This window comes from Cyprinus carpio, chromosome B24 (assembly GCF_018340385.1).
Source record: "Cyprinus carpio isolate SPL01 chromosome B24, ASM1834038v1, whole genome shotgun sequence".
NCBI classification, from domain to species: Eukaryota; Metazoa; Chordata; class Actinopteri; order Cypriniformes; family Cyprinidae; genus Cyprinus; species Cyprinus carpio.
The window spans coordinates 15,850,436-15,873,073 of record NC_056620.1 but is presented as its reverse complement, the minus strand read 5'-3'; the positions used below and the strand labels follow the sequence as shown (position 1 = coordinate 15,873,073).

At 34.4% G+C, this 22,638-nt stretch overlaps 1 protein-coding gene across 16 annotated transcripts in view; it reads left to right on the top strand.

Annotated features, from left to right (window-relative positions):
* Window positions 1-22,638, top strand: part of LOC109049924 (connector enhancer of kinase suppressor of ras 2-like) — an 87,106-nt gene that overhangs the window by 7,858 nt on the left and 56,610 nt on the right. For all 16 annotated transcript variants that reach the window (XM_042752427.1, XM_042752426.1, XM_042752418.1 and 13 more), the window contains exons 2-3: window positions 6,219-6,382; window positions 16,054-16,256. In XM_042752427.1, the coding sequence (XP_042608361.1) occupies window positions 6,219-6,382; window positions 16,054-16,256 (367 nt within the window). The remainder of the gene's footprint in view (window positions 1-6,218; window positions 6,383-16,053; window positions 16,257-22,638) is intronic.

Genomic DNA, 22,638 nt, shown 5'->3' with positions numbered 1-22,638 from the left:
CTGTAGGGAGGAGAGCATCTGTTAGGAGACAAACTGGGTGGGGAACACCTGGGCTCCTCTGCTGATGCTCTGGATTCAGATCGTTACTCAAGAGTCGGTACCTGAGAGAGATCAGAAACAGGCTTTTAGGCAGTTGATATGAAAATGGAGTTCATGAGTAGGTGTTGCTGCTCTAGATCCATTAGAAGAGGGACTACAGAGTTTGTCTGTAATGTTGTTGAGTCTGTGATGCTCCGAGTCAGATTAGTTATCATACTTGTAGGAAAGAGAAGTGGCAAATTAAATTTTAATATATCCTGAGTGCAAAATGGAGACTTACACCTTCATAGATTTTCTTCTGAGAAAAAGGCCGCAGCAATTTTGTGTGCACTTTAAAAACTTAAATTATGATGTACTATTTTTTTGTAAAACATCTAAAATGAGTTGAAAGAAAGCTGTGAATTCAATGAAGTATAACTTATGAATTTAATAAATGAAAGTAAAAAAGGACTACATTTGGTACCATGGCGAATAAGCCCTTTAAATTATAATACAACATAACATTAAACATGGATAAATCTCCTATTATATTAATTTTGTGCAAAAACACACAAAATAATACCTTCAACATTTGCTCTCCTTTTACAGTCTGTATCAAAGCATGCTGGAAATATCAGATTTCCATCTTTCTTTGCGAGTGATTGTTACATTTGTCCAATAAATTTACTACTCATTTCTTTGTTGATGTTAAAGTTAGTGTTAAAGATGAAGAATATTTATGGAATGAGGAATAATTGTAGTTTTAATCAGGATAATTTCTCTATTCCCATATATTTTGATAGAAATTTAACAAAAATTAATATCTTAATAATATAGTAAATAATATATCGTAAATTTTAGACAAAACTATTGCGTTTGTTGACATTTATCTAACTCAAACAATCACTTAAGTGATAATCAGATTTTACAAATGTAGTGTTGCTATTTTTAATGTAGTAATTTTCTGTATTTTCTGTAATCTTCTATAGATTTACAGAAGCTCTCAAACTGCACACAGAAGATAAAATCTGCAATCAGAAACCAGATATTTCAACATTATCTCAAACATTTCTTGTTAAATTCAGAAAGCGTCTCAGTGGAGATCTCATGAATTTCAACTTTGATTTGTAATTTAAGATTTGCCAAGATTATGGAATCAAAAATCAGATTTCAGTATGAGCTCATCTATCCTAATTCACAGTAAGTGTTTGGGGAATTTAGCTGTTGAAAATATAACATTTGAACTCATGAACAAAATGACTTGAATAAATAAATATTTTAAAAGAAATTGAAAGACCAAGTCATTGATATGATCTTCCCATTACTACAGTAGTTTTTACTTCAGTGAAACCTAATTAAGAACTCAATTAAGTCTCTGAAAAAGAAACGTCGGAGCTATTAAATTTTGCGAGGGTCCTTACATGTATATGGTTACCATAAGTATATTATTTCCCATGCATTAAAACCTACACTCATCCTTCCATTTTCATCACAAGGAAGGTGAAGAGATAAGAGGAAAGAATAGGAAAGTGGGATTGGAAATGATTCAAACTCAGGTTGCCTGTGTGCATTGTGTGTCAAAGCATATGAACGCTTTTTTTCTCAGATAAGAGCCGTAGAACAAGCTGATCTGAAGAACCTACAGTATAATGTAGCCTCAAGAATGTTACTCTGAAGACCATATAACCTCAAGAACATAAAGAACCAGTTATATTTTGTTCAAAACCACAGAGAAGAAACCAATCTGGAATAGTGAGTTTATTTTTTTGTAGAAGACTGTATTTATGAACATTCACAGTTGGTCCAAGAACCAGCCCTTCAGCTCTCCTACTCCAGCAGAGGCTTGAGGCCAAGCTCTGCACAGCTGGACGGCTCAGGGTTTATTTAACTGAAGAATTTCTCATCTCCAGAAAGTCCCCTATGGCTTTGAGATTAAGTGATGGCGGAGGAAGGACGATTCATTGATGGACACACACACACACACACACACACACACACACATTTGGAGCCTCATCGCAGGTGGTGTCATGGCAGAACAGCAAAAAGCCTGTGTAGGAGTTCACAGCTGATTCATGGGTATTCTTATCCCATCTTTTTGCAATCTGTGTTCATGTTTCTTTTCAGGGATGTTACACCTTTTTCTAATCTAACTAGGGCTACATTCACACTGCAAGAATTAGTACTTAATTCTGATTTATTGCTCATATCCATTTTTTTTTTTTTGGCTGCTCACATTATTAAATGTGGCCAGTATCGGATTTGAGTGTGAACTGGTCACAGTGGCAAGTAGCATGTGCAGGTAATAAGGAAGACGTGGATGAGGAGAAAGAGAGAAAAGTTTTTCTTGTATATTTTCCCCTCAAGTTTTGCTTGTATAGAGCTGTCACTGTGTTACTAATGAGTTCTAACACCTCACTGTACCTCCAGCTGAGTCTCTCCAGCTGACTTCCATATTAACCGATTGATAAAAAAACAATTGGTATGTGAAATCTTTAGAGTGACTCCAGTCATCCAGAGTGACGAAAGTTGCATGAATTCTGATAAGACTGTTCAAACATATGGAAATGGCCCAAATCATCAAGGCCCAAGCATCAACACTTGCAGTTTGAACGTAATCTAAATGAAGCAATGTTACTAAGTTAAATACATTATTTTTCAGAAACATGCTAACTTTCCCAACAAGTAGTTTTGTAACATATCAAGATGCTTCATCACTGCTTTTTTGATGACAGTCTCTAATAGCTTTCAATTGTCTGATTAATTACAGTGAATTAATCAGTTAAAATTATTCAATGATGAATCCTTGTGAAAAGTGAAAGATTATTACAATTTAAATTTATTGTATCGTATATGTATCCTGAGATTAGTTTAACTACTTAAAATTATATATATCTTGTAGCTTTGAAATCAACAGTTTCGAAGTAGTTACCCCATCACTGCTCTCTGTGTGCCATTAAATTGCACAAATCACCACAGTAGCCTTAAAACAAATCAGGGAAACACTATGAGTTTCCCACAAGCCCTTGAGCACTTTGTGGCCTTGAACGGTTGTCACGACAACCCTTTCAGTGGTCACCAAATCTGCATAATACACAGCACTGCTGGCAGAAATGAGATGAAGAATGAAGATGAATAGAATATTGAAGGAAGAGCATGACTAAATGACGTTAATTAGAATGCATCTGGGAGAGTTGGGAAGGTTCAGAATATCCATAACTCTAGAGCTTTTTGCCAGATTGTTTTATCTAGGGGAAGCCGGGGAGGTGTTTAATATGTGTCATATTTTAAGTGCTCAGGCTAAAGTTTTTTCTTTATATCCTTTTGGCCCATTTTCCAGCGTTTTCTCTCTCTCCCTGAATTTTTCCTGTGCTACCTGTCAGAAGAGCAGGTTGTGTGCAATGAATAATGCACTGTAACAGAGCGAGGCTATTCTAATACCCCTGTATGACTGAGGGTTTGCAGAGACAGCAAGACAAGGGGGTCTGTTCAGGACAGAATATATGATCTGTAAATAATACCTCAGATTCGTTAATAAATCCACTACAGTGATTAATTATTTGCAAGCTGCTTGAGTGTAACCAGGGGGCACCTTTGCTGTCTGATAACAGTGTGTCTTCACTGCTGCTCTCTGCGTCTGCTCATTTAAGTGTGTATTTCTTATCTTTTTCTCTGTTCTTCCATGTACATTTGGATGGAACAATATATTGGTGGAAGCTGATGTTTCTTTACTGTACTGGATTAAAGTCTCTTTATAGTACAACAGAAGGTAATTCTTTAGTAATATGATTATAAAGGGGCTTGAGAAAGAATCTTTTTAGTTTTTAACCAAAGTTTAAAAATTAATAATCGCTACAAGTATCAGCCAAAATTTCTGTAAGGGACCATTCTTGTCACAGGTACATTCTTAAGATTAACAATGGGATTAATTTCATTATTTTCATTCTAAATCACTTCATCCTGTTGCCCACACATCATTATTAACAGTTAATTGTTCACTGTACCTGTCTAGTACGTGAATCAGATTTCCCTTCGAGATTCTCTTTCTCAGCAGTCCCTTCCAGGTTAAATATCAGACCTCAGATCACCAACTAATTATCTAACAAGTGAAGCAGTCTCTCATTAATGAGTCTGATATTGTTTATGAACAGTAATGACAGCTATTGTTATTCTTGCTGTCTTGGCCAATGAGTTTCGGCCCGTCCTGTTAATGAGCTGGATGATGATAGTTGCATTAGATTTAATTATTTAAGGGCAGCTAGTGAGATTAAAAAGAGTTCCGATGACCTTCCTTCTTCCATACACTATCATAAACACATGTACATGCTGTAAGCAAAATATGCAAATCTTGCAGTTATGTACGTTGTGTCGAACAGCAGCTGTTCGGAGAGCGCGGCTGCTGTGAGACATGCTGTTGGGCACCAGAATGCCCAAGACTGACAAATGCAGTCTAACAAGTGTGTAGCATTATGGAGAGTGTGTGTCGTCACCTGTTTGATGGTGACAGTTGTGAATGGTGGTGTTTTTGAAACTTTCTAGATCACTCATTCTTTATTACTCTATTCCTCTGTATTTATAGCCTTCGCAGCCGCATCTATCCTGTACAGCTGACGGTAGCTTTATTATTTTGATTTATGTGCGCATCCTATTGGTTTTCAGAGGCATTACTGTAGATGGTGCAGCAATCATTTCTGATTTGATTTAGGACGGTTTTTATTCTGGACACGGAGCTTTCTAGACTGATATAGATCTTAAAATGGCTGAAGTTATGGTTTCATTTAAACAAACTGTTTCTGTCCATCACAAATTCTATTTACATGCAGCTTTTTTGGACAGTTATGTTTCCTTTCCATCAAATATACTTCTCGCTCAAACATAGGAAGGTTGCGATGTGGCTTAGCTGTCATTTACTGTCAGTTTGATGGATATGCGACATAGTTAGGGTGGAATACAGGTTGTCAGTCAACATGTATAAGTGTGGCATCCATTGCGTTTCTTAGTTGTCACTGATTTTGGGGTAAACAGAGTCTGAGGCAGATGCATTTATTAAGATTTTGTGCTGCACAGACATTTGGCATGAGCAAGCCTGATGAGGTTATACAGTAATTCATTATCAATCACTGCTGCTTTAAAGGAAAAGTTCACACAAAAATGAAAATTTGCTGAAAAAGTACTGATCCTCAGGCCATTCAAGATGTAGATGAGTTTGTTTCTTCATCAGAACAAATTCAGAGAAATGTAGCATTACATCACTTGCTCACCAATGGGTAGATATTCCACAATAACTCCAGTCCATCAGTTAACATTGTGAAAAGTGAAAAGCTGCATGTTTGTAAGAAACAAATCCATCATTAAGATGTTTTTAGCTTCAAACCATTGCTTCCGGCTGAAATATGAGTCCTCTATCCATAATATTGCTATAAAAAGTCTTCTCTTCTGAATCAGGAGAGCAATATGCACAGAAAACACTGTTTAAAAGTAAAAACCATTTGTAAGCAAGTGATGCAATGCTTAATTTCTCCAAATATGTTTTGATAAAGAAACAAATCATCTAGATATTGGATGACCTGAGGGTGAGCACATTTTCAGCAAATTTTCATTTTTGAGTGAACTAGCTGTTTATGTAGATATAAATCTTAGTTTGCGCAGTATGAGGCCTATGTATTGTAGTAATGGGCATGTTTATGTTTGATAATATACAAATATGTATTGTACAGTAAATGGCAATATTTATTTCTGTGTCAGACAATGCAGAAGTCTAAATTACTCTGTTATTGCCTAAACCATTAACAGTGGTCAAGTGAAAGGTTTTTGAAATTAATTAACAGAAAATACATAAATATTTATTTCAGAAACCTTGCACTTGTCCACTGTTATTGCTTTGATGAGCAATTATTAAATGTTCAGCACCATCTGCATGACTCATGGGCTCTCTAACAGAAACCAGGTCAATGCTTAATATACCAGTATCTTCATGCAAGGGGGTGTGGGTAATATTAGATACTTTTATTATTACTTTTATGATATATCATCTTCTTGTACATCCTACATTCATCTCTAAATGTTCCAATATAGTAGTAATGTCTTGGAGGACATCTTTCCCCACTATCCCCTATCATTTGGGCACTTTGGGATGTTGTAATTTTGCCAATGCAAATTAGGAATGAGCCTAGATTGCTGATATTTTCTTGATGTCTGGACAGGTCTGGACGACTGCTTGCAGCAGTATATAAAGAACTTTGAACGGGAGAAGGTAGGAGGTGACCAGCTGCTGAGGATCACACATCAGGAGCTGGAGGATCTGGGGGTAACTCGCATCGGACACCAGGAGCTGATCCTGGAAGCTGTGGACCTGCTGTGCGCTCTGGTGAGAGTCTTCACGCTCCTTTACGCGCTTGATCCTTCATCTGCTGTTCAACACCCCGTCAGCTGGTGGACACTGAGTCCCCTACTGCACGATGTTGACAAAGATATCAAGATCGCTTTGAGAAAAACAATATCACATTCTGAAAAGACTACAGTTGTTGAAATTGAAAATGACTCTATTTACTTATTTAATGACTTGGACAGGTCTCATTTCACACAATATATCAGGAGAAAAAAGTAAGAAAGTAAAACATTTAAAATAAAATTTAATAACTGAAAATTAATAATAATAATAATAAAATGTTTAGATGATATGATTAAATATGAAAAACAAATAATAAAATAAGCCAATGACTCAACGTACTTATTTAATCAGTTTACCTGGTCTTATTTTGCTTAACATATCAGAAAAAAGTAACAATTAAGTACTTTTAAAATATTAAACATTTAAATAATATTAATAAATATAAAAACTAATAAAACAAAAAAATTACCTATTTCTTATTTCACATAATATATCAGAAGAAAAGGGAAAAAAAACTTACAGTTAAAAAATTTATATTAAACATCTAAAATAATATGAATGAATGTTAAAAAACACAATAAAAAACAAATCAATGGCTCTATTTAAATATATTATCAATTTACATAATCTTATTTTACACAATATTTCATGTGAAAAAGGCAGAAAATCAAATAACTTAAAAATAAAAACAATAATATAAAACATTTACATAATATGATAAAATATAAAATATAATAAAGCAAAAATTACCTGTTTTAATTTCTTATTTCACATAATATATCATATAAAAATGTAAAAAATAATAATATTAAACATTTAAAAAAATACCAATGGCTCTATTTAAATAAAAAGGCAAACAATGTAAAAATCTTAAAATGAACATTAATAATATAAATCATTTAAAATAATATGAATAAATATGTATTAAAAACATGAATAAATTAACCATAAATCAACTGAAAATGTTGGATCCTCTTTTTTTTAAATCCAGTCAAATTAATATTCTGTTTCAGTTTGAAAAACATCACTTTACAGAGGTGAAATCATTTGCAAATGTCATTTCATGTTCTCTTAAAAGTCAGCCTCAATTTTAAAAGAAAATAATGTTGCTCTCCTTGGAAAGATTTCCACAGATTTGTTCTCAAAATGCCACTCAAGCAGTATTTAAATGTGTCTTTTTGCTAGGTGGCTTTGTTCCTGTGGCCTTAATCTGTATCTGCTCTGTGTGCCTGTGTGTATGTGTGTATGTGTGTCTTGACTAATTTTTATTGCTATGTGATGTTCCACGGCTTGAAAATGATTTTCAAAAAGGTACCAAGAGTACAGACAGTGTGGGAGATGGGAAAAGGATTTAAGCTGAAATTTGCTCTTCACCGCTTGAGCCTTTTACATTATCTAGCATTTAATAACTAGCTTTCCATCTAATTCTCTCTCTCTCTCTTCCTCTTCCTCTCTCTCGAATCTCTCAGTTGAGGTATTAAAACAATGACTTACCAGCCCACGCTTTCAGAATGTCAGCATCATGACGGGGGGGGGAACAGACGACAGGATGATGTTTATCGCGTCCGTGTGAGCTGTCTCACGTGCCGTCCAGCCTCAGTCTCTCCTCAACCTGTCCTTTTGCTCTTTTTTTCTATCTTCACTTCAACTTGTCTTTCTAAGAGATTTGTTTCTTGTTGTCTTTTCCTGAGATTGAATTTCAGTGTAGAGTTAGCATTAGGTGAACTATAATGAATGTGAGGTTTTGTGAGGGACTGTGAACCACTGGCCTGTGCTGCTGACATTTAGGAGAGCATTAATCATAAATAGATGAGTTTGCTGTGCTCTCTATCTGCTCTGAACACTGATCCCAAATCAGAGCTGATGACATTCACGTTACACAGCCCATGTGAATGTCAGCCTGTAGAAATTAGCCATATTGTACATTTCGGATTTCATATAAAAGATTCCTTAACTGTACAGTTTGAAAAAGCTTTTTAATTTAAAGGAATCGTTCAGCGAAAAAATGAAGATTCTGTGATTTTATTTCTTTTATTTATTAATAAAATTTTATTTATATTTATTAAAATATCTTATTTTATATTACACAGAAGAAAAAGTCAAACATGTTTGCAACAACACAAGGGTGACCAAATGATAGAATTTGAATTTAAAGGTCACTGTCCTTAAAAATTTTTGCTCTCAAATCTCATTTGCAGCATTTAATGTCCAATTTAAACTTATTAGAAATTCAGAATTGAACTTTTAATGACTGAAAGATGAAAAGAAAACACTATTTGAAATCTGTGTGTTACTGAATACCTATTAACAAATAGTACAACAAATTGTATTTACAGTATGGGCATTTAAATATGGCATGTCAAAACAATAACAAAAAAAAATTGTTATTGTTAATGGTATAACTATTATATTAATTTTCATTTTTGAAATAAAGCTAAATATAAAGCTAAATAAAATAAAATATAAATATTAGATTAAAAAAAAACTTAAAATAAGTAAGTTGAAGTATGAAAATTACTATTACTGAAATAAAATGAACAATTTGTATATAAAAACAAATTTACCAAAAAATAAAATGAAACTGAAAAGGTAAAAATATTTTTTTTAAATCAAAATATTAATGAATACTGTAATAGTATCAAATTACAGTTTTTTTTTAATTGCTTTGGCACAGTTTTCACAAGCAATTTGTATATTTTCTAGGGGTGTTCCGATTGATCGGCTATGGCGTGGGTGAAATAATTAGAATGCTTTAGGTGAGGTACAATTCATATTTCTTCATTAAATAACTGATAAAGTAATTTGAAAAAGTTTCTGAGACATAATTTCACAAACAGTGTGAATGAATCACCGCAAACTCTCTTTCTCTCTCAAATTACAAATGGGTTCAAATCACATCGCGTCTGCACTGTAAGTGTGCTGCACGCTGCACAGTTGGCACAGGAATTGTCACTTGCACTATTGATGTTGTGTCGGTTTTGATTGTAGTTTAAGTTTATAAATTGCATTTTTTCTTTTTAATTCTTGCCGGTGTTTAAACCATTCAATGCTCACGCGCTTTCCTGAAGACCATGCGCTCATGCTCACTTGCAGCTCACACACATAATGCCAGGTTCACATTACTCTGTTTGCAGTGCGTATGTAGTGCATATTTTTCCGTACTTTTTTTAGCGGTTTTGTTAGTTCACAATGCACACACGGTTGCGGTCTGGCAGTGTTTAGGAGCGGTCCATCTGCAGCAGTGCAGAGATAGTTTCCGCATGAGTTTATTTTTTGCTGCACTGCACATGTTGAAAGTAACAATTAAAGTAACAGCGCATTGTTTGCGGTAAATATGAACATGCATTGACTCAAAAATGTAGTAATTACACCATAAATGCATATAATTAAAGTCTACTGTGTTTCACAACCAACACATAGGCTATAGTTTTTTGGCTAGGTTTAAAGGAAAAGAGCACTTTTAGATAAACAAGGCAATAATTTTAAAGTTCTTAATTAAAGTTCTTTATGAACAGCAGGATTGTTAGTAATAAAGATTGAAATGCAAAAGTAACGGCAGTAGAGCTGACTGTTTCTGTCAGTGGTAAGTTTTAATTTAGAATGTTTTATGTTTTTTAGTTAAGGTTGTTAGTTTAAATGTTTTGCTTTAGCAACTTAATATATAAATCTAAAAGTAAATGCTAGATACTGCTTTCTGTGATCGGCGATCGGTGATCGGCTATAAAAATCCTGATCGGAGCACCCCTAATATTATCAAAACTTAATAATAATATCACAACTGATCATCAAAAGTGCACTTTTTTTAAACATTTCAGCATATTTTCAATTGTTTTGGTACAATATACACAATCACAAAATATCCTTTTCACTACGCAAAATAAGTGTTTCATCTATATAAACGTTTCATTCATGCACTGAATTATTTTTACACTAAAAGTGATTTATCTAAGATGATAACCACTATTTTGTAAGTGTGCATGTGTGGTTCAGGTTAACCCTATTTTATGGGTACAAAATGTCCCCACAAAGATGGCAATATCTGAAATCATTGTCCTTTTTTGGGATCAATGACAAAAAAAAATATTTTCATAAGGGTAGGTTTAGGAGTAGGGTTAGTGTATGGGGAAACAAAAAACTCATAACTCTTGTTGAATGTCACCATAATGATAGGAAAACCTGTGTGTGTGTGTGTGTGTGTGTGTGTGTGTGTGTGTGTGTGTGTGTGTGTGTGTGTGTGTGTGTGTGTGTGTGTGTGTGTGCTTACTTACTGAAACCATATTTTGGGGACAAATTGGTAACCCAGAAGTAAGCAAAAACTTGAACAAAATCACCTAAAACACCTTTCTTTGAGGATGCCAACATTTGTAAAAAACCGTGTGTTTTTGCTTTGTGAACATACAGCAGGACACAAGGGAGAGGAACTGATCAGAGATGTATCAGAAGAAGGGAGACAGATGGCATCAAATACAGCATTTTACATTACATTATGCCATGTGATACTGTATGTAGAAGCAGTGTATAGTAGTAAAGACTGCACATTACTATTACCACGTCACCCTTCATCTGAAGAATTCAGCTAGAATATAGATTCAGTCATATGGCACAGTGAGGACATTTACTGCATTGACAGTAACTCTGTTCTAGCACAAAACCTTATGGCCATCAACCGTATCTTCATCACACCTTTTGATAAACACACTGGAAAAATACTTTTATAATATGATGATTTATGTGGATATGCTAGTCTAGTACGTGAGAGGGTACGCTAAAACTTGACAAAATCATAAAAACTTTGAGAGATGCCATCATTTGTAAAACCGTGTGTTTTGCTATTTGTGAATATACAGCAGGACACAAGGGAGAGGAACTGATCAGAGATGTATCAGAAGAAGGGAGACAGATGGCATCAAATACAGCATTTTACATTACATTATGCCATGTGATACTGTATATAGAAGCAATACCGTGGTAAAGACTGCACATTACTATTACTCACCCTTCATCTGAAGAATTCAGCTAGAATATAGATTCAGTCATATGGCACAGTGAGGACATTTACTGCATTGACAGTAAACTCTGTTCTAGCACAAAACCTTATGGCCATGTCATACCTTCATCACACCTTTTGATAACACACTGGAAAAATACTTTTATAAATATTATTGATTTTATGTGAGATATGCTAGTTAGTTAATGAATGTATTTTCAAACATAACAGTTATTGCCTGTATTACTGTAATTATTCAGCAACAAAGATGATTTGAAACATTAATCTTACTTTTAGTGCTGTCAAATGATTAATCACGATTAATCACATCCAAAATAAAAGTTTTTGTTTACATAATATATGCGTGTATGCTGTGTATATTTTATTATGTATATATAATTACAAACACATGCATGTATACATTTAAGAAAAATATGTTATGTTTATATATTAAATATATTTATATATACTATAAAATAATAAGAATATAAATATATAAATGTATTTGTAAATATTTTCAAAATATTTACTGTATGTGTATGTATTTATATATACATAATAAATATACACAGTACACATACATATAGTATGTAAACAAAAACTTTTATTTTGGATGCGATTAATCGCAATTAATCATTTGACAGCACTACTTACTTTGTTTGCCTTTGAATGAAAGTGATTTTTTTGATTAATGTATTGAATTGAGATTGTTCTGTTGTGTTTTGGTGATTAATTCAAATGTTCTCAATACATATCACGATGAACTTGTGTTTTGAAACAGTTATTATGTGGATTGAAAATATGTGCAACTACTGTACAATGAAATCATGAGATCAGGTTTTGGAAGAATCACTAGTGGTGTTACAAGTGTGATCAGTTTAAAGTTTTCTACTAAGAGTTTTGAAAATGTACACCTCACTTACGAAAATAGTACCAAACCAATTAAAAAAAATTGTTATACTAAAGTAACACTGTTCAAGACTTGATGAAGCAGGTTTGAAACAATAAAAGGGTGGGTAAATAATGACAGAATTTGAATTTTAGAGTTTAGATGTGAAGGTGTGCAGGATATTACTTTATTACTAAAAATAGCTGAGAGAAAATAACTTCAACACTTAAACAATGAAGCATCCTGCAGCATTGTCTTGTGAGCATGGTATTAATTCACTACGGTACCGTTCCCCACTGTTAGGTGTCTTTGAAACCATCACAGACACAAATATTGATGGAAGCCAGAGAACTGTTGAGTCTTTATTGTTTGACAGCATATTGACCTCAGAGACACAGAATGGCCCACTCTCTCCTTTCCCGCCTTTCTAAACTCTCAAAGGCTGTCATTCTCTCACTTATTTGTTTATCTCGCTCTTCCCCTCCATATTGCTTTATCTTTCTGTCATTGTGGTGTGTGTTATCTGCTGCATTCATGCAGAGAGCTTCTAAAGAGATTAGCATGGAGGATTCTGAGCGTCGATCCCCCCCACATCGTCTGCTCCCCCTGTCTCCCTCCACTCACAAGCTGATTAATGTGTCTTTTGTGTGTCTGTGTGTGTTGTACAAACCTGTTTTAGTGTTCAAGGTGTGTTTATTACCTGTACTTGTACTTTGTGAGTGAGTGTGTGTGGGATTGTTCTTTGGACAAGATGGAGCACATTACTCTCATCGATCTCCTACTGATGTGAGAGGAGATACTGACACACACTTTACACGTACACACACACACACACACACACACACACACACACACACACACACACACACACACACACACACAAGTTTTTCTATCATGGTGTGCACATTCTATTGACTTCTGTTGTTTTATGCTGAATTAATGATATTTTCTATTTTCAGCCCCTAAACAGCCCTCACAGATACCTTTCTCCATTTGTGTTTTAAAAAAGATGTTTTGTATTTATTAATCCATTAACATATTTTGTGAGCAACTCTATAAAACATAATAGTAATAAATGGTGACTGTTATTTTATATATTAATAGTGCTGTCAAACGATTAATCGTGATTAATCGCATCCAAAATAAAAGTTTTTGTTTATATAACATATGTGCATGTAGTGTGTATATTTATTATGTATAAATAAATACACACACATACAGTATATATTTTGAAAATATTTACATGTATATATTTTAGGGCTGTCAAATGATTAATCATGATTAATCACATCCAAAATAAAAGTTTTGTTTACATAATATATGTATGTGTACAGGGTATATTTATTATGTATATATAAATACACACACATAAATTATATATTTAGAAAATATTTACATGTATATACATTTATATATTTATATTCTTTATATTTTATATTATATATAAATATTTTAATATATAAACATAACATATTCTTCTTAAATATATACATGCATGTGTGTGTATTTATATATACATAATAAATATACACAGTATACACACATATATTATGTAAACAAAACTTTTATTTTGGATGTGATTAATCGTGATTAATCATTTGACAGCCCTAATATATTTATATTCATATAATTTATATTATATTTATAAATATATTTAATGTATAAATATAACATATTTATCTTAAATATATACATGCATGTGTGTTTATTTACATATACATAATAAATATACACAGTACACACCCATATATTATGTAAACAAAAACTTTTATTTTGGATGCGATTAATCGCGATTAATCTTTTGAAAGTACTAATATATATATAACATTTTTTATTTTTTTTATTTATCACACAGACACAAATATATGTTTGTTATATTTATTATATTTTGTTATATTATATTAGTGTTATTTTTTTGTTTATATCAGAAATTAAATGTCAATAAATCAAATTATATATCTTATTTATCAGGGAAATTCTTCATTAAATTATAAAATATTACATACTGTATATTTCTTTTCAATATTTTTTCAATTAATAACAATGTGTGCTGTAGTGCATATTCAGATTGGATTATAAAAATAATGATGTATTTCAATATTATAATATATCTTATATATATACTTTTTATAATCAAAATTCTATAATATAACATTACTGTTTATCAATAGATACACACACACATCATTTTTATTTATATGTGTGTGACCCTGGACCACAAAACCAGTCATAAGTAGCATGGGTATATTTGTAGCAATAGCCAACAATACATTGTATACGTCAAAATTATAGATTTTTTTTTTATGCCAAAAATTATTAGGATAATACGTAAAGATTATGTTCCATGAAGATATTTTGTACATTTCCTACCGTAAATATATCAAAAGTAAATTTTTGATTAGTAATATGCATTGCTAAGAATTTCATTTGGACAACTGTAAAGGCGATTTTTTTGCAGTCATCTTCCAATTTGTGGGAACGCGTGGCCACAGCATAAGGAAGTCATTACCTTGACAAAATGATCTTGTGGCCCCGACATACTATCATGTTTCCACAAGTTAATATGATGTTCCCACAAATTAATATCTTGTGGCCACGACATTATACGTTCCCACGAGTTGAACTGAACATGTCCCCTCCTGGTCACCGTATACATCACCTTCTAATAATGCAAAAAGATTTCTGTGAGGGTTACGGTTAGAGTTAAAAGTCAGTGGATTGAAAAACAATTTGTGTTTATGCTCTTGAATGTATGTGCATAATGTTGCGTTTATTCAGTCTCTGCCCCTTGATCAGTGCTCTTTATTCAGGAACAAGGTTATTTGGTTCTCTGCCAAAGGCACCTGCTGCGACCTCACTCTGACCCAAACACACACATCAGCAATTTCGATTTAAGATACAGCAAAGAGGCCTATAGAAGTAAACGTGCATATGTGAAAACTAAAGTGTGCGTTTTGGCTTTGTTCTGACATGTTTTTTGTCAGATTTAGATATGCAGATTTGTCTGAGCTGATTGCGTTATCTCAGCGCGGAGCGTGGCGTGTGTAAGCTCCTATCAGCTGGCAGCAGTGACTCTCAGTGCATTATTCATAGCCTGAACTTTATGTTCTGTCTCCACCCACTCAGCGCACCTCTGCATATGAAGCACTCACTCTTTCTCTCTCTCTGCCAGGTGCTGAATATTCATTTGGGATCTCTGAGTGATCTTGAGGGTGTGAGTTAGAGAGAGAGAGAGAGAGAGAGAGAGAGAGTGTGTATCTCTGCCAGTGAAAGATTTGCTTTGTGCCTGTGTCTATATTACTAAATTTATGCTCACTGTAATCCATTACAATTTATTCTTCATCTTTATTTCTAACCTAACCAATTTTATTTTATTTTTTTCAACTTCTAAAATATATTAAATTAATATAAACTTGTATTTATTTTATTTGATTCTATTAAAATAATTAAAATTTAAAATGTATTTTTAAATTAATATTACATTAATTTAAAACAATGTTTTCTTCAGGCAGTTAACACAATTTGTTGTAACAAACTTTCATTTTCTATTTTTACTTGTGCAGTTTACACAATTACAAAGGCACAACTTCTGTCATGCCAATAAAGCTCAAAAAATCTGAAATTGAAAACAGAGAGAGGAGAATTGTATATCTAAAATGGAGACAGAACAGCGGGGAAACGAAAAGCAATTCTGATTGAGTCATTCCTGCAATTGTTTGCCAACCAGTTTTGTCTCTAAAACACTTCATTGTCTTTATCTCTGTTTGACAGAACTACGGGCTGGAGACTGAAAACCTGAAAACTCTCTCTCATAAGCTCAATGCCTCTGCCAAAAACCTGCAGAACTTCATCACGGGCCGCAGACGCAGCGGTCATTACGACGGCCGGACGACCCGCAAGCTGCCCAACGATTTCCTCACATCTGTGGTGGACCTCATCGCTGCTGCTAAGAGCCTTCTGGCCTGGCTGGATAGGTTAGTCCTGCTAAGAGCCACATACACACAAAATCAATACATGATTTAATACATACTTAACATAAATAAACACATATTCGCTTTAATTGAATTCAAATTCAACCGCATTGATGTGTCAAGGTTTTAAATGCTTACTTGTTGGAGTAAAGCCAAATTCAGCACCCGCTTCCTTAGAAATGGACTCCTCTGAAAAACACTATAGAAAAGGTAATTTGATATCAAATAAAGATTTAAAGAATAACCTTAAAGGTTAATAGTGGGTTTATTCTGAGCTCCAGCCTTATCATCTTTCGTTGTCGATAGTCAGATGAATGCTGTTATGACGTGAGCAACTGACTGAGATGTCTGGTGATTTGATAATGATAGATCTACAGTTACAGCTAACTTGATTAGCTAGGTTATTAAGTGATTAATCTGACATTTATAGATTTGAGTAATTAGATCTTAAATACTACAAAGGTAGTACAAAATATTAAGGTGTTATGAGTTTTATTTTTGTGTTGTGTCAGTAAAGAGCAAGCAAATCAGCATATTAGAATTATTTCTAAAGGATCATGTGACACTGAAGACTGGAGTAATGATGCTGAAAATGCAGCTTTGCATCACAGGAATAAATAATAAAAACTCAAATAGTTATTTTAAACTGTTATTTTATATTATAAAATATTTCATATTTTTTGATCAAATAAATGCAGACTTCATGAGCATAATAGACTATTTTAAAAAACATAAAGTCTTACTGAGCGAAACTGTACATAATGAAGTTTAAATCTTGGTTTAATCTTGGATCAGTATGGATTTAAGATGTATTGCTGACCCCAGACTGACTGTACATTATGAAATTATGAGTTTTAGTCTTGGTTTTTATGGATTAGTATGGATTTAAGATGTATTGCTGACCCCAGACTGACTGTACATTATGAAATTATGAGAGTTTTAGTCTTGGTTTTTATGGATTAGTATGGATTTAAGATGTATTTCTGCATCAGCATCCTTTGTAGTTCCTTCCCAGGCCGCTGATTTTGGGCTTAGGTTCAGAGATGAGGCTGTGATTCCCGGAGTGTTGTACCAGGAACAGCAGAGGGTGTTGATCCAGGAACATTTCCTGTTTGTGTAAATCATGTCATGCACGGTCTTCCCTCCAGTCAAGGGATGGCACTGAGAATTGGAGTGACACTTTGTGTGGCAGGGTGGGCAGAAATTACAGACTTGGGGTCTCTTGTGTAGTGTGTGCGAGGTCAGCTTTTGTCTGTTCAAATTCAATCATGTTGATTTGTGTTCCTCCCCTCAGCAATCAGGTACAAGTATGAGTGAAGAGGTCTTATATAACACAGACTCTTTCTCTCTCTGTAATTCAGCTTCTTTCGGTTCAAGGTTTAACCTCATGTCTTCTGTTCATGTACGGTTGTCTTTAGATTGTGATTTCTTTCTGATGTATTAATGAGCAATGTTTCAGAGAGAGCAATACAGTATGTAAGGAAAGTGAGGTCCACATTGAATTTCTGTGCTTTTTGTGAGGAAAAATCTGTAGAAATTCTGTTTTCACTGAAAATTTCACGTCCATAAATTCTCTATGTCAGTGGATCTCAACCTTTTTGACTCAAAAGCCCACCACTGCCCAATACAATATTTGAAGGCGGCCAATATAATATATTATAAACAGAAATATCTATCTATCTATCTATCTATCTATCTATCTATCTATCTATCTATCTATCTATCTATCTATCTATCCATCCATCCATCCATCCATCCATCCATCCATCCATCCATCCATCCATCCATCTATCTATCTCTTATTAAAAGAAGCTTGAGTGTCAATATAGATAGATAAATTAACAAGTTATTTTTCGATTCTAGATGTTTCAAGAACTATTTGTTCTTCACAAAAACTTCACTCACGTTTCTATCATATATTGTACATTACTGCAAGTTTTGATGATTTGTCATTAAGATAATGTTGTCTAGCTGGCTAATGTAAAGGTTATTTTGTCGAATTGGCAAAAAATATTTTATAGACTTGAAAGCATCAGTAAGAATAATAAATAATGTTTTGCATCATATTCTGTTGTTTAAAATAAATTTGTCAGATTGTAGCTGTATAAATTCCAGCTTGTTAAATTTTTTTGTAGAGAAAATTTAGCAAAATTTTGTATTGTTAAAAAGTACAATTAATGAAAAAAATATAAATCTTTATAGCAAAAATAAAAATGTGACCCTTGACCACAAAACCAGTCATAAGTAGCACGGGTATACTTGTAGCAATAGCCAACAATACATTGTATGGGCCAAAATTATCGATTTTTCTTTTATGCCAAAAATAATTAGGATATTATATGTATAATATATTGGATATATATATGTTAGGTAAAAAATGTTAGCCTGAATGCACTGTAAGTCACTTTGGATAAAAGCGTCTGCTAAATGCATAAATGTGAATGTAAATATTACGTACTGTAAAGATCATGCTCCTTGAAGATATTATGTAAATTTCCTACCTTAAATATATTAAAACAAAATTTTTGATTAGTAATATGGATTAATAAGAACTTCATTTGGACAACTTTAAAAGTGACTTTCTCAATATTTTATTTTTTTTGCACCCTAAGATTCCAGATTTTCAAATGGTTGTATCTCAGCCAAATATTGACCTATCCTAACAAACCATACATCGATAGAAAGCTTATTTATTCATCAGATGATGTATAAATCTCTGTTAAAAAAAATTGACCCTTTTGACTAGTTTTATGGTCCAGGGTCACAAATGTATTACTAAAAATAAAAATATATTTTATTTGTTGTAGCCAATAATGGCACAGCAATTTAAAAAACTTGGACCGCAGAATATATATATATATTTATATATATATATATATATATATATATATATATATATATATATATATATATATATGTATTACTAAGATCTGACATGGTAAAATGTGTTAAACAAAGCTGAGAGTACATCAATTTGTTATTGTTGTACTGCGTCACTTCTCATTTGCGAGAAATTTCTCCAGCTCTCATTTCAAATTAATCGTTTCCAGTCACTTTGTTGCAGCAAATCACTGTCAGTATTAAACACCTCATAAGACACTTAAGTCATAGACTCTAGTGCTGCAGTATTTCTACTTTTTCATCTCGAAATGAAGGTAAATCAGGCGAGTGGTTTGTGCTGAATGATCCATTTGGCACCCAACTGCTTGATTCGGTCCAGCTCCCTTTGGTACTGAGCCTGGCTTAAAGCTCTGGACTGGGACAGCACCGCACAGTAGGACCCTTTCCATCAGACAGCATTTGCTTCACCCTGCTGAGAACGCCATCTCTCTATTGCTGTGCCCGGGCACCCGCCACCCTGCTCTCTGATCCTGGAGCTGAGAGCTGTCCGTGTCACACACAGTTCACATTAGCACAGTCTGGATTGGGATCAAGCTGAGAGGACTTATCCACATCAGGTTGCTGACTAAGGTGAACTTGTAGCCAGTCAGTGTTTGGGTTAGGGAGGTTTCGGAGTTTCAGTGTCCATAATCAGAAACGTACGCTGTAGGAACAAGGCCACCAGTTGGGAGGGGTGCCCCGTTCCCCTCGTTCATTAATGCTGGCCTAATTACGCTCCCCAGCCTCTCTTCTCTGCCAAAAGAGTCCCCAGTAGAGCTGTCGTCTCCCCTGCAGACATAGTGGAAGAACAGAAGGAACTCTGAGAGAGAGAGGGAGGAATGGAGTAACACTAACTCAGGTGAATGGATCTGAAGCCAAGAGACATTATGACTGACTTGAGAGTCTCGGTCCCTTAAGTGTTATTGGTTGATATCCATCCAGCCTGACACCGGCTCTCCTCTGTCACTTGCCAAGTCAGTTATCATCATTTTAATGGTATCTGGCTGCTTCTCTTGGGTTAGTAGTGGGCTTTCCCTCATTTTTATTCACTGTGGGCGGAGCTCCAGGTGGGAGGGGCTTACTGTAATGCAAAGGAGGTTCCGTCACTTACATTAAGGGGCATTATAGATCATAGTCAGAGTACAAGCCATATTGATTGTTGATAATTCAGGTAACTAAACATTGATGTCTTTTTTTTCCCTATTTGAAATTTGTGAGAAGACTGAATGTTCAACTGAACACACTGTGCTTTTATTCCTCAAAGCCTCATTTTCATTTGTGCCACTTTCAATTTGGCATCTACTCTAACTAAGCCTTAAAGTCTTTGTCTTATGTTCAACTCAGCTGTTTTCACATTCATTCTTCTTCAAAGTCAAAATACTGAATAATACTGAGTAACTGAGTGCTGCTCACGTACGACGCTGCTGACATGTTTTCTGGTGTGCCCAATAACAAAGATAACACGTCAGCAGCGTCGTACGTCAGCGGCATCACTGCAGTGTTGTGAAAGCACTCACAACAGACCTGGAAGAGAAGACAATGCTGAATAAAGTCGTAATTTTTTTTATTTTTGGACCAAAATGTATTTTCGATGCTTCAACAAATTCTAACTGACCCTCTGATGTCACATGGACCACTTTGATGATGTTTTTATTACCTTTCTGGACATGGACAGTATACCATACATACATTTTCAGTGGAGGGTCAGAAAGCTCTCGGACTAAATCTAAAATATCTTAAACTGTGTTCCGAAGATGAACGGAGGTCTTATGGGTTTGGAATGACATGTGGGTGAATCATTAATGACATAATTTTAATTTTTGGATGAACTAACCCTTTAATGTTAATTTAAAAATAAAAGAAAATAGGGAATCACTCACTGCACTTCATTGAACTGCTTTTGTAGTTTTAATAATCGATTTATTTGTAATGAACACACTTAAATTATTTTTACATTTGATTGTTTTTCGTACATGAATGCTCTAGTTTAGATATAAAATGATAAAGGTAATGCATTATTTTTCTCTATCTAGGCTATTTGTTCTACGTTTTTTTTTTTTTTTTGCAGCTGTTCTTATTTATAATAGCAAAGATAAAAAAACAGCTGTAAGTAATAATAAGAAAAGACGGAGGACTTCACTATCAACTTCAAATGGGTGTGACTGTCATTTTTTGTCCGATTCCAACAAATCATAAATAATTCTGAAGGCCTTTTAATGGAGAATTTCACCCCCTCCCCCCATTTTTTTAATAAAAAAAAAAACAAAATTGAATGGCTCATTGTGACTTGTTTTGTCAGCACTTGTCACATTATTCTCACGAGGAAGCACATGTGGAGGCGGTAAATGACAACAACACATGCGCGATGTTTCAGGTGGTATGGCAAGTGTAAACACATGAATCGGATATGGGTCACAATTGAAAGAACATGTAAACGGACAGCCAAAAAAATCTGATATAGGCAACAAATCAGAATTGGGCATCAAGACCTACAGTGTAAACGAGGCCTTAGATAAAGGTTCTTAACTCTTTCTTGAAGCTCAAACTATAGAGCATGGCACTAGTGACACCAAGGTCTTGGGTTTGATTCCTAGGGAGATTGTGAACTGCATAAATGTGTACCTTGAATGCAATGTAAGTCACTTTAGATAAAAGCATCTGCCAGATGCATAAATGTAAATGCCCTGACAGTAATAGTGCTAATGCGTTTTCATTGATTTGTTCAGATGGGAGCTGAAAGTATTCTGATTCTCTCTCCGGGTGTAAAAGGATCTTTGAATTGAAAATAGACAGCAGCGCATAAGCAATTACAAGCACACACCAGCTTTCAGACTCTCACGCATTGATTTAAAAAAAAAATGGAGCAGGATGGGGTGAAACTTTAAGGCCTGGCCTTGAGGAGATGGTAGTCATCTTTTTTACCCATCTGATGGATTTCCTGTCAGCCTGGAGACGTCGTGCCCAGATGGTAGCATGTGCTCAAATGCTTCAAAAGAGCAAAGGTTGGATGTAATGAAGTCTACTCAGTCCTGGAGAGAATTGAATGAGCTGCATAGATTTAGCATCTCTCTGTCTACTTGGATGGCTTGGTTTTGAACTTCTTGCTATCTTTTCTCTCACATTTGGTCTTTTCTCTCCCTCACATTCTCCATCCATCCCCTCTTTTTCCAGACATTTCTCGTGGAGTCTCTGACCAGTGCGTCCATGCTTGCTGACAGGTGTCCTTGAACCGAGGTCAGACACTGTCGGCGTGCTTATCTACCACGAAATGATATTTGGGAGTCAAGTGAAGCCGCTGACATTTAGGAGCAGAGTTTTGAAGGAGGATTTGGTATTTGCCGAGAGCTGCATCCCAAATCCTGTTTCGGAAAGCGAGTTTAGTGTGTTCGGGTGGTATAAGAGTGCTTGTGAGGTCTTTGAAAGAATGATTTTTAGCCCAGAGGTGAAAGATTGTTAGAGTTTCTTAAATTGTGAGGGGCTTCTGGGCGTGCGTCAGCTGGTGTTC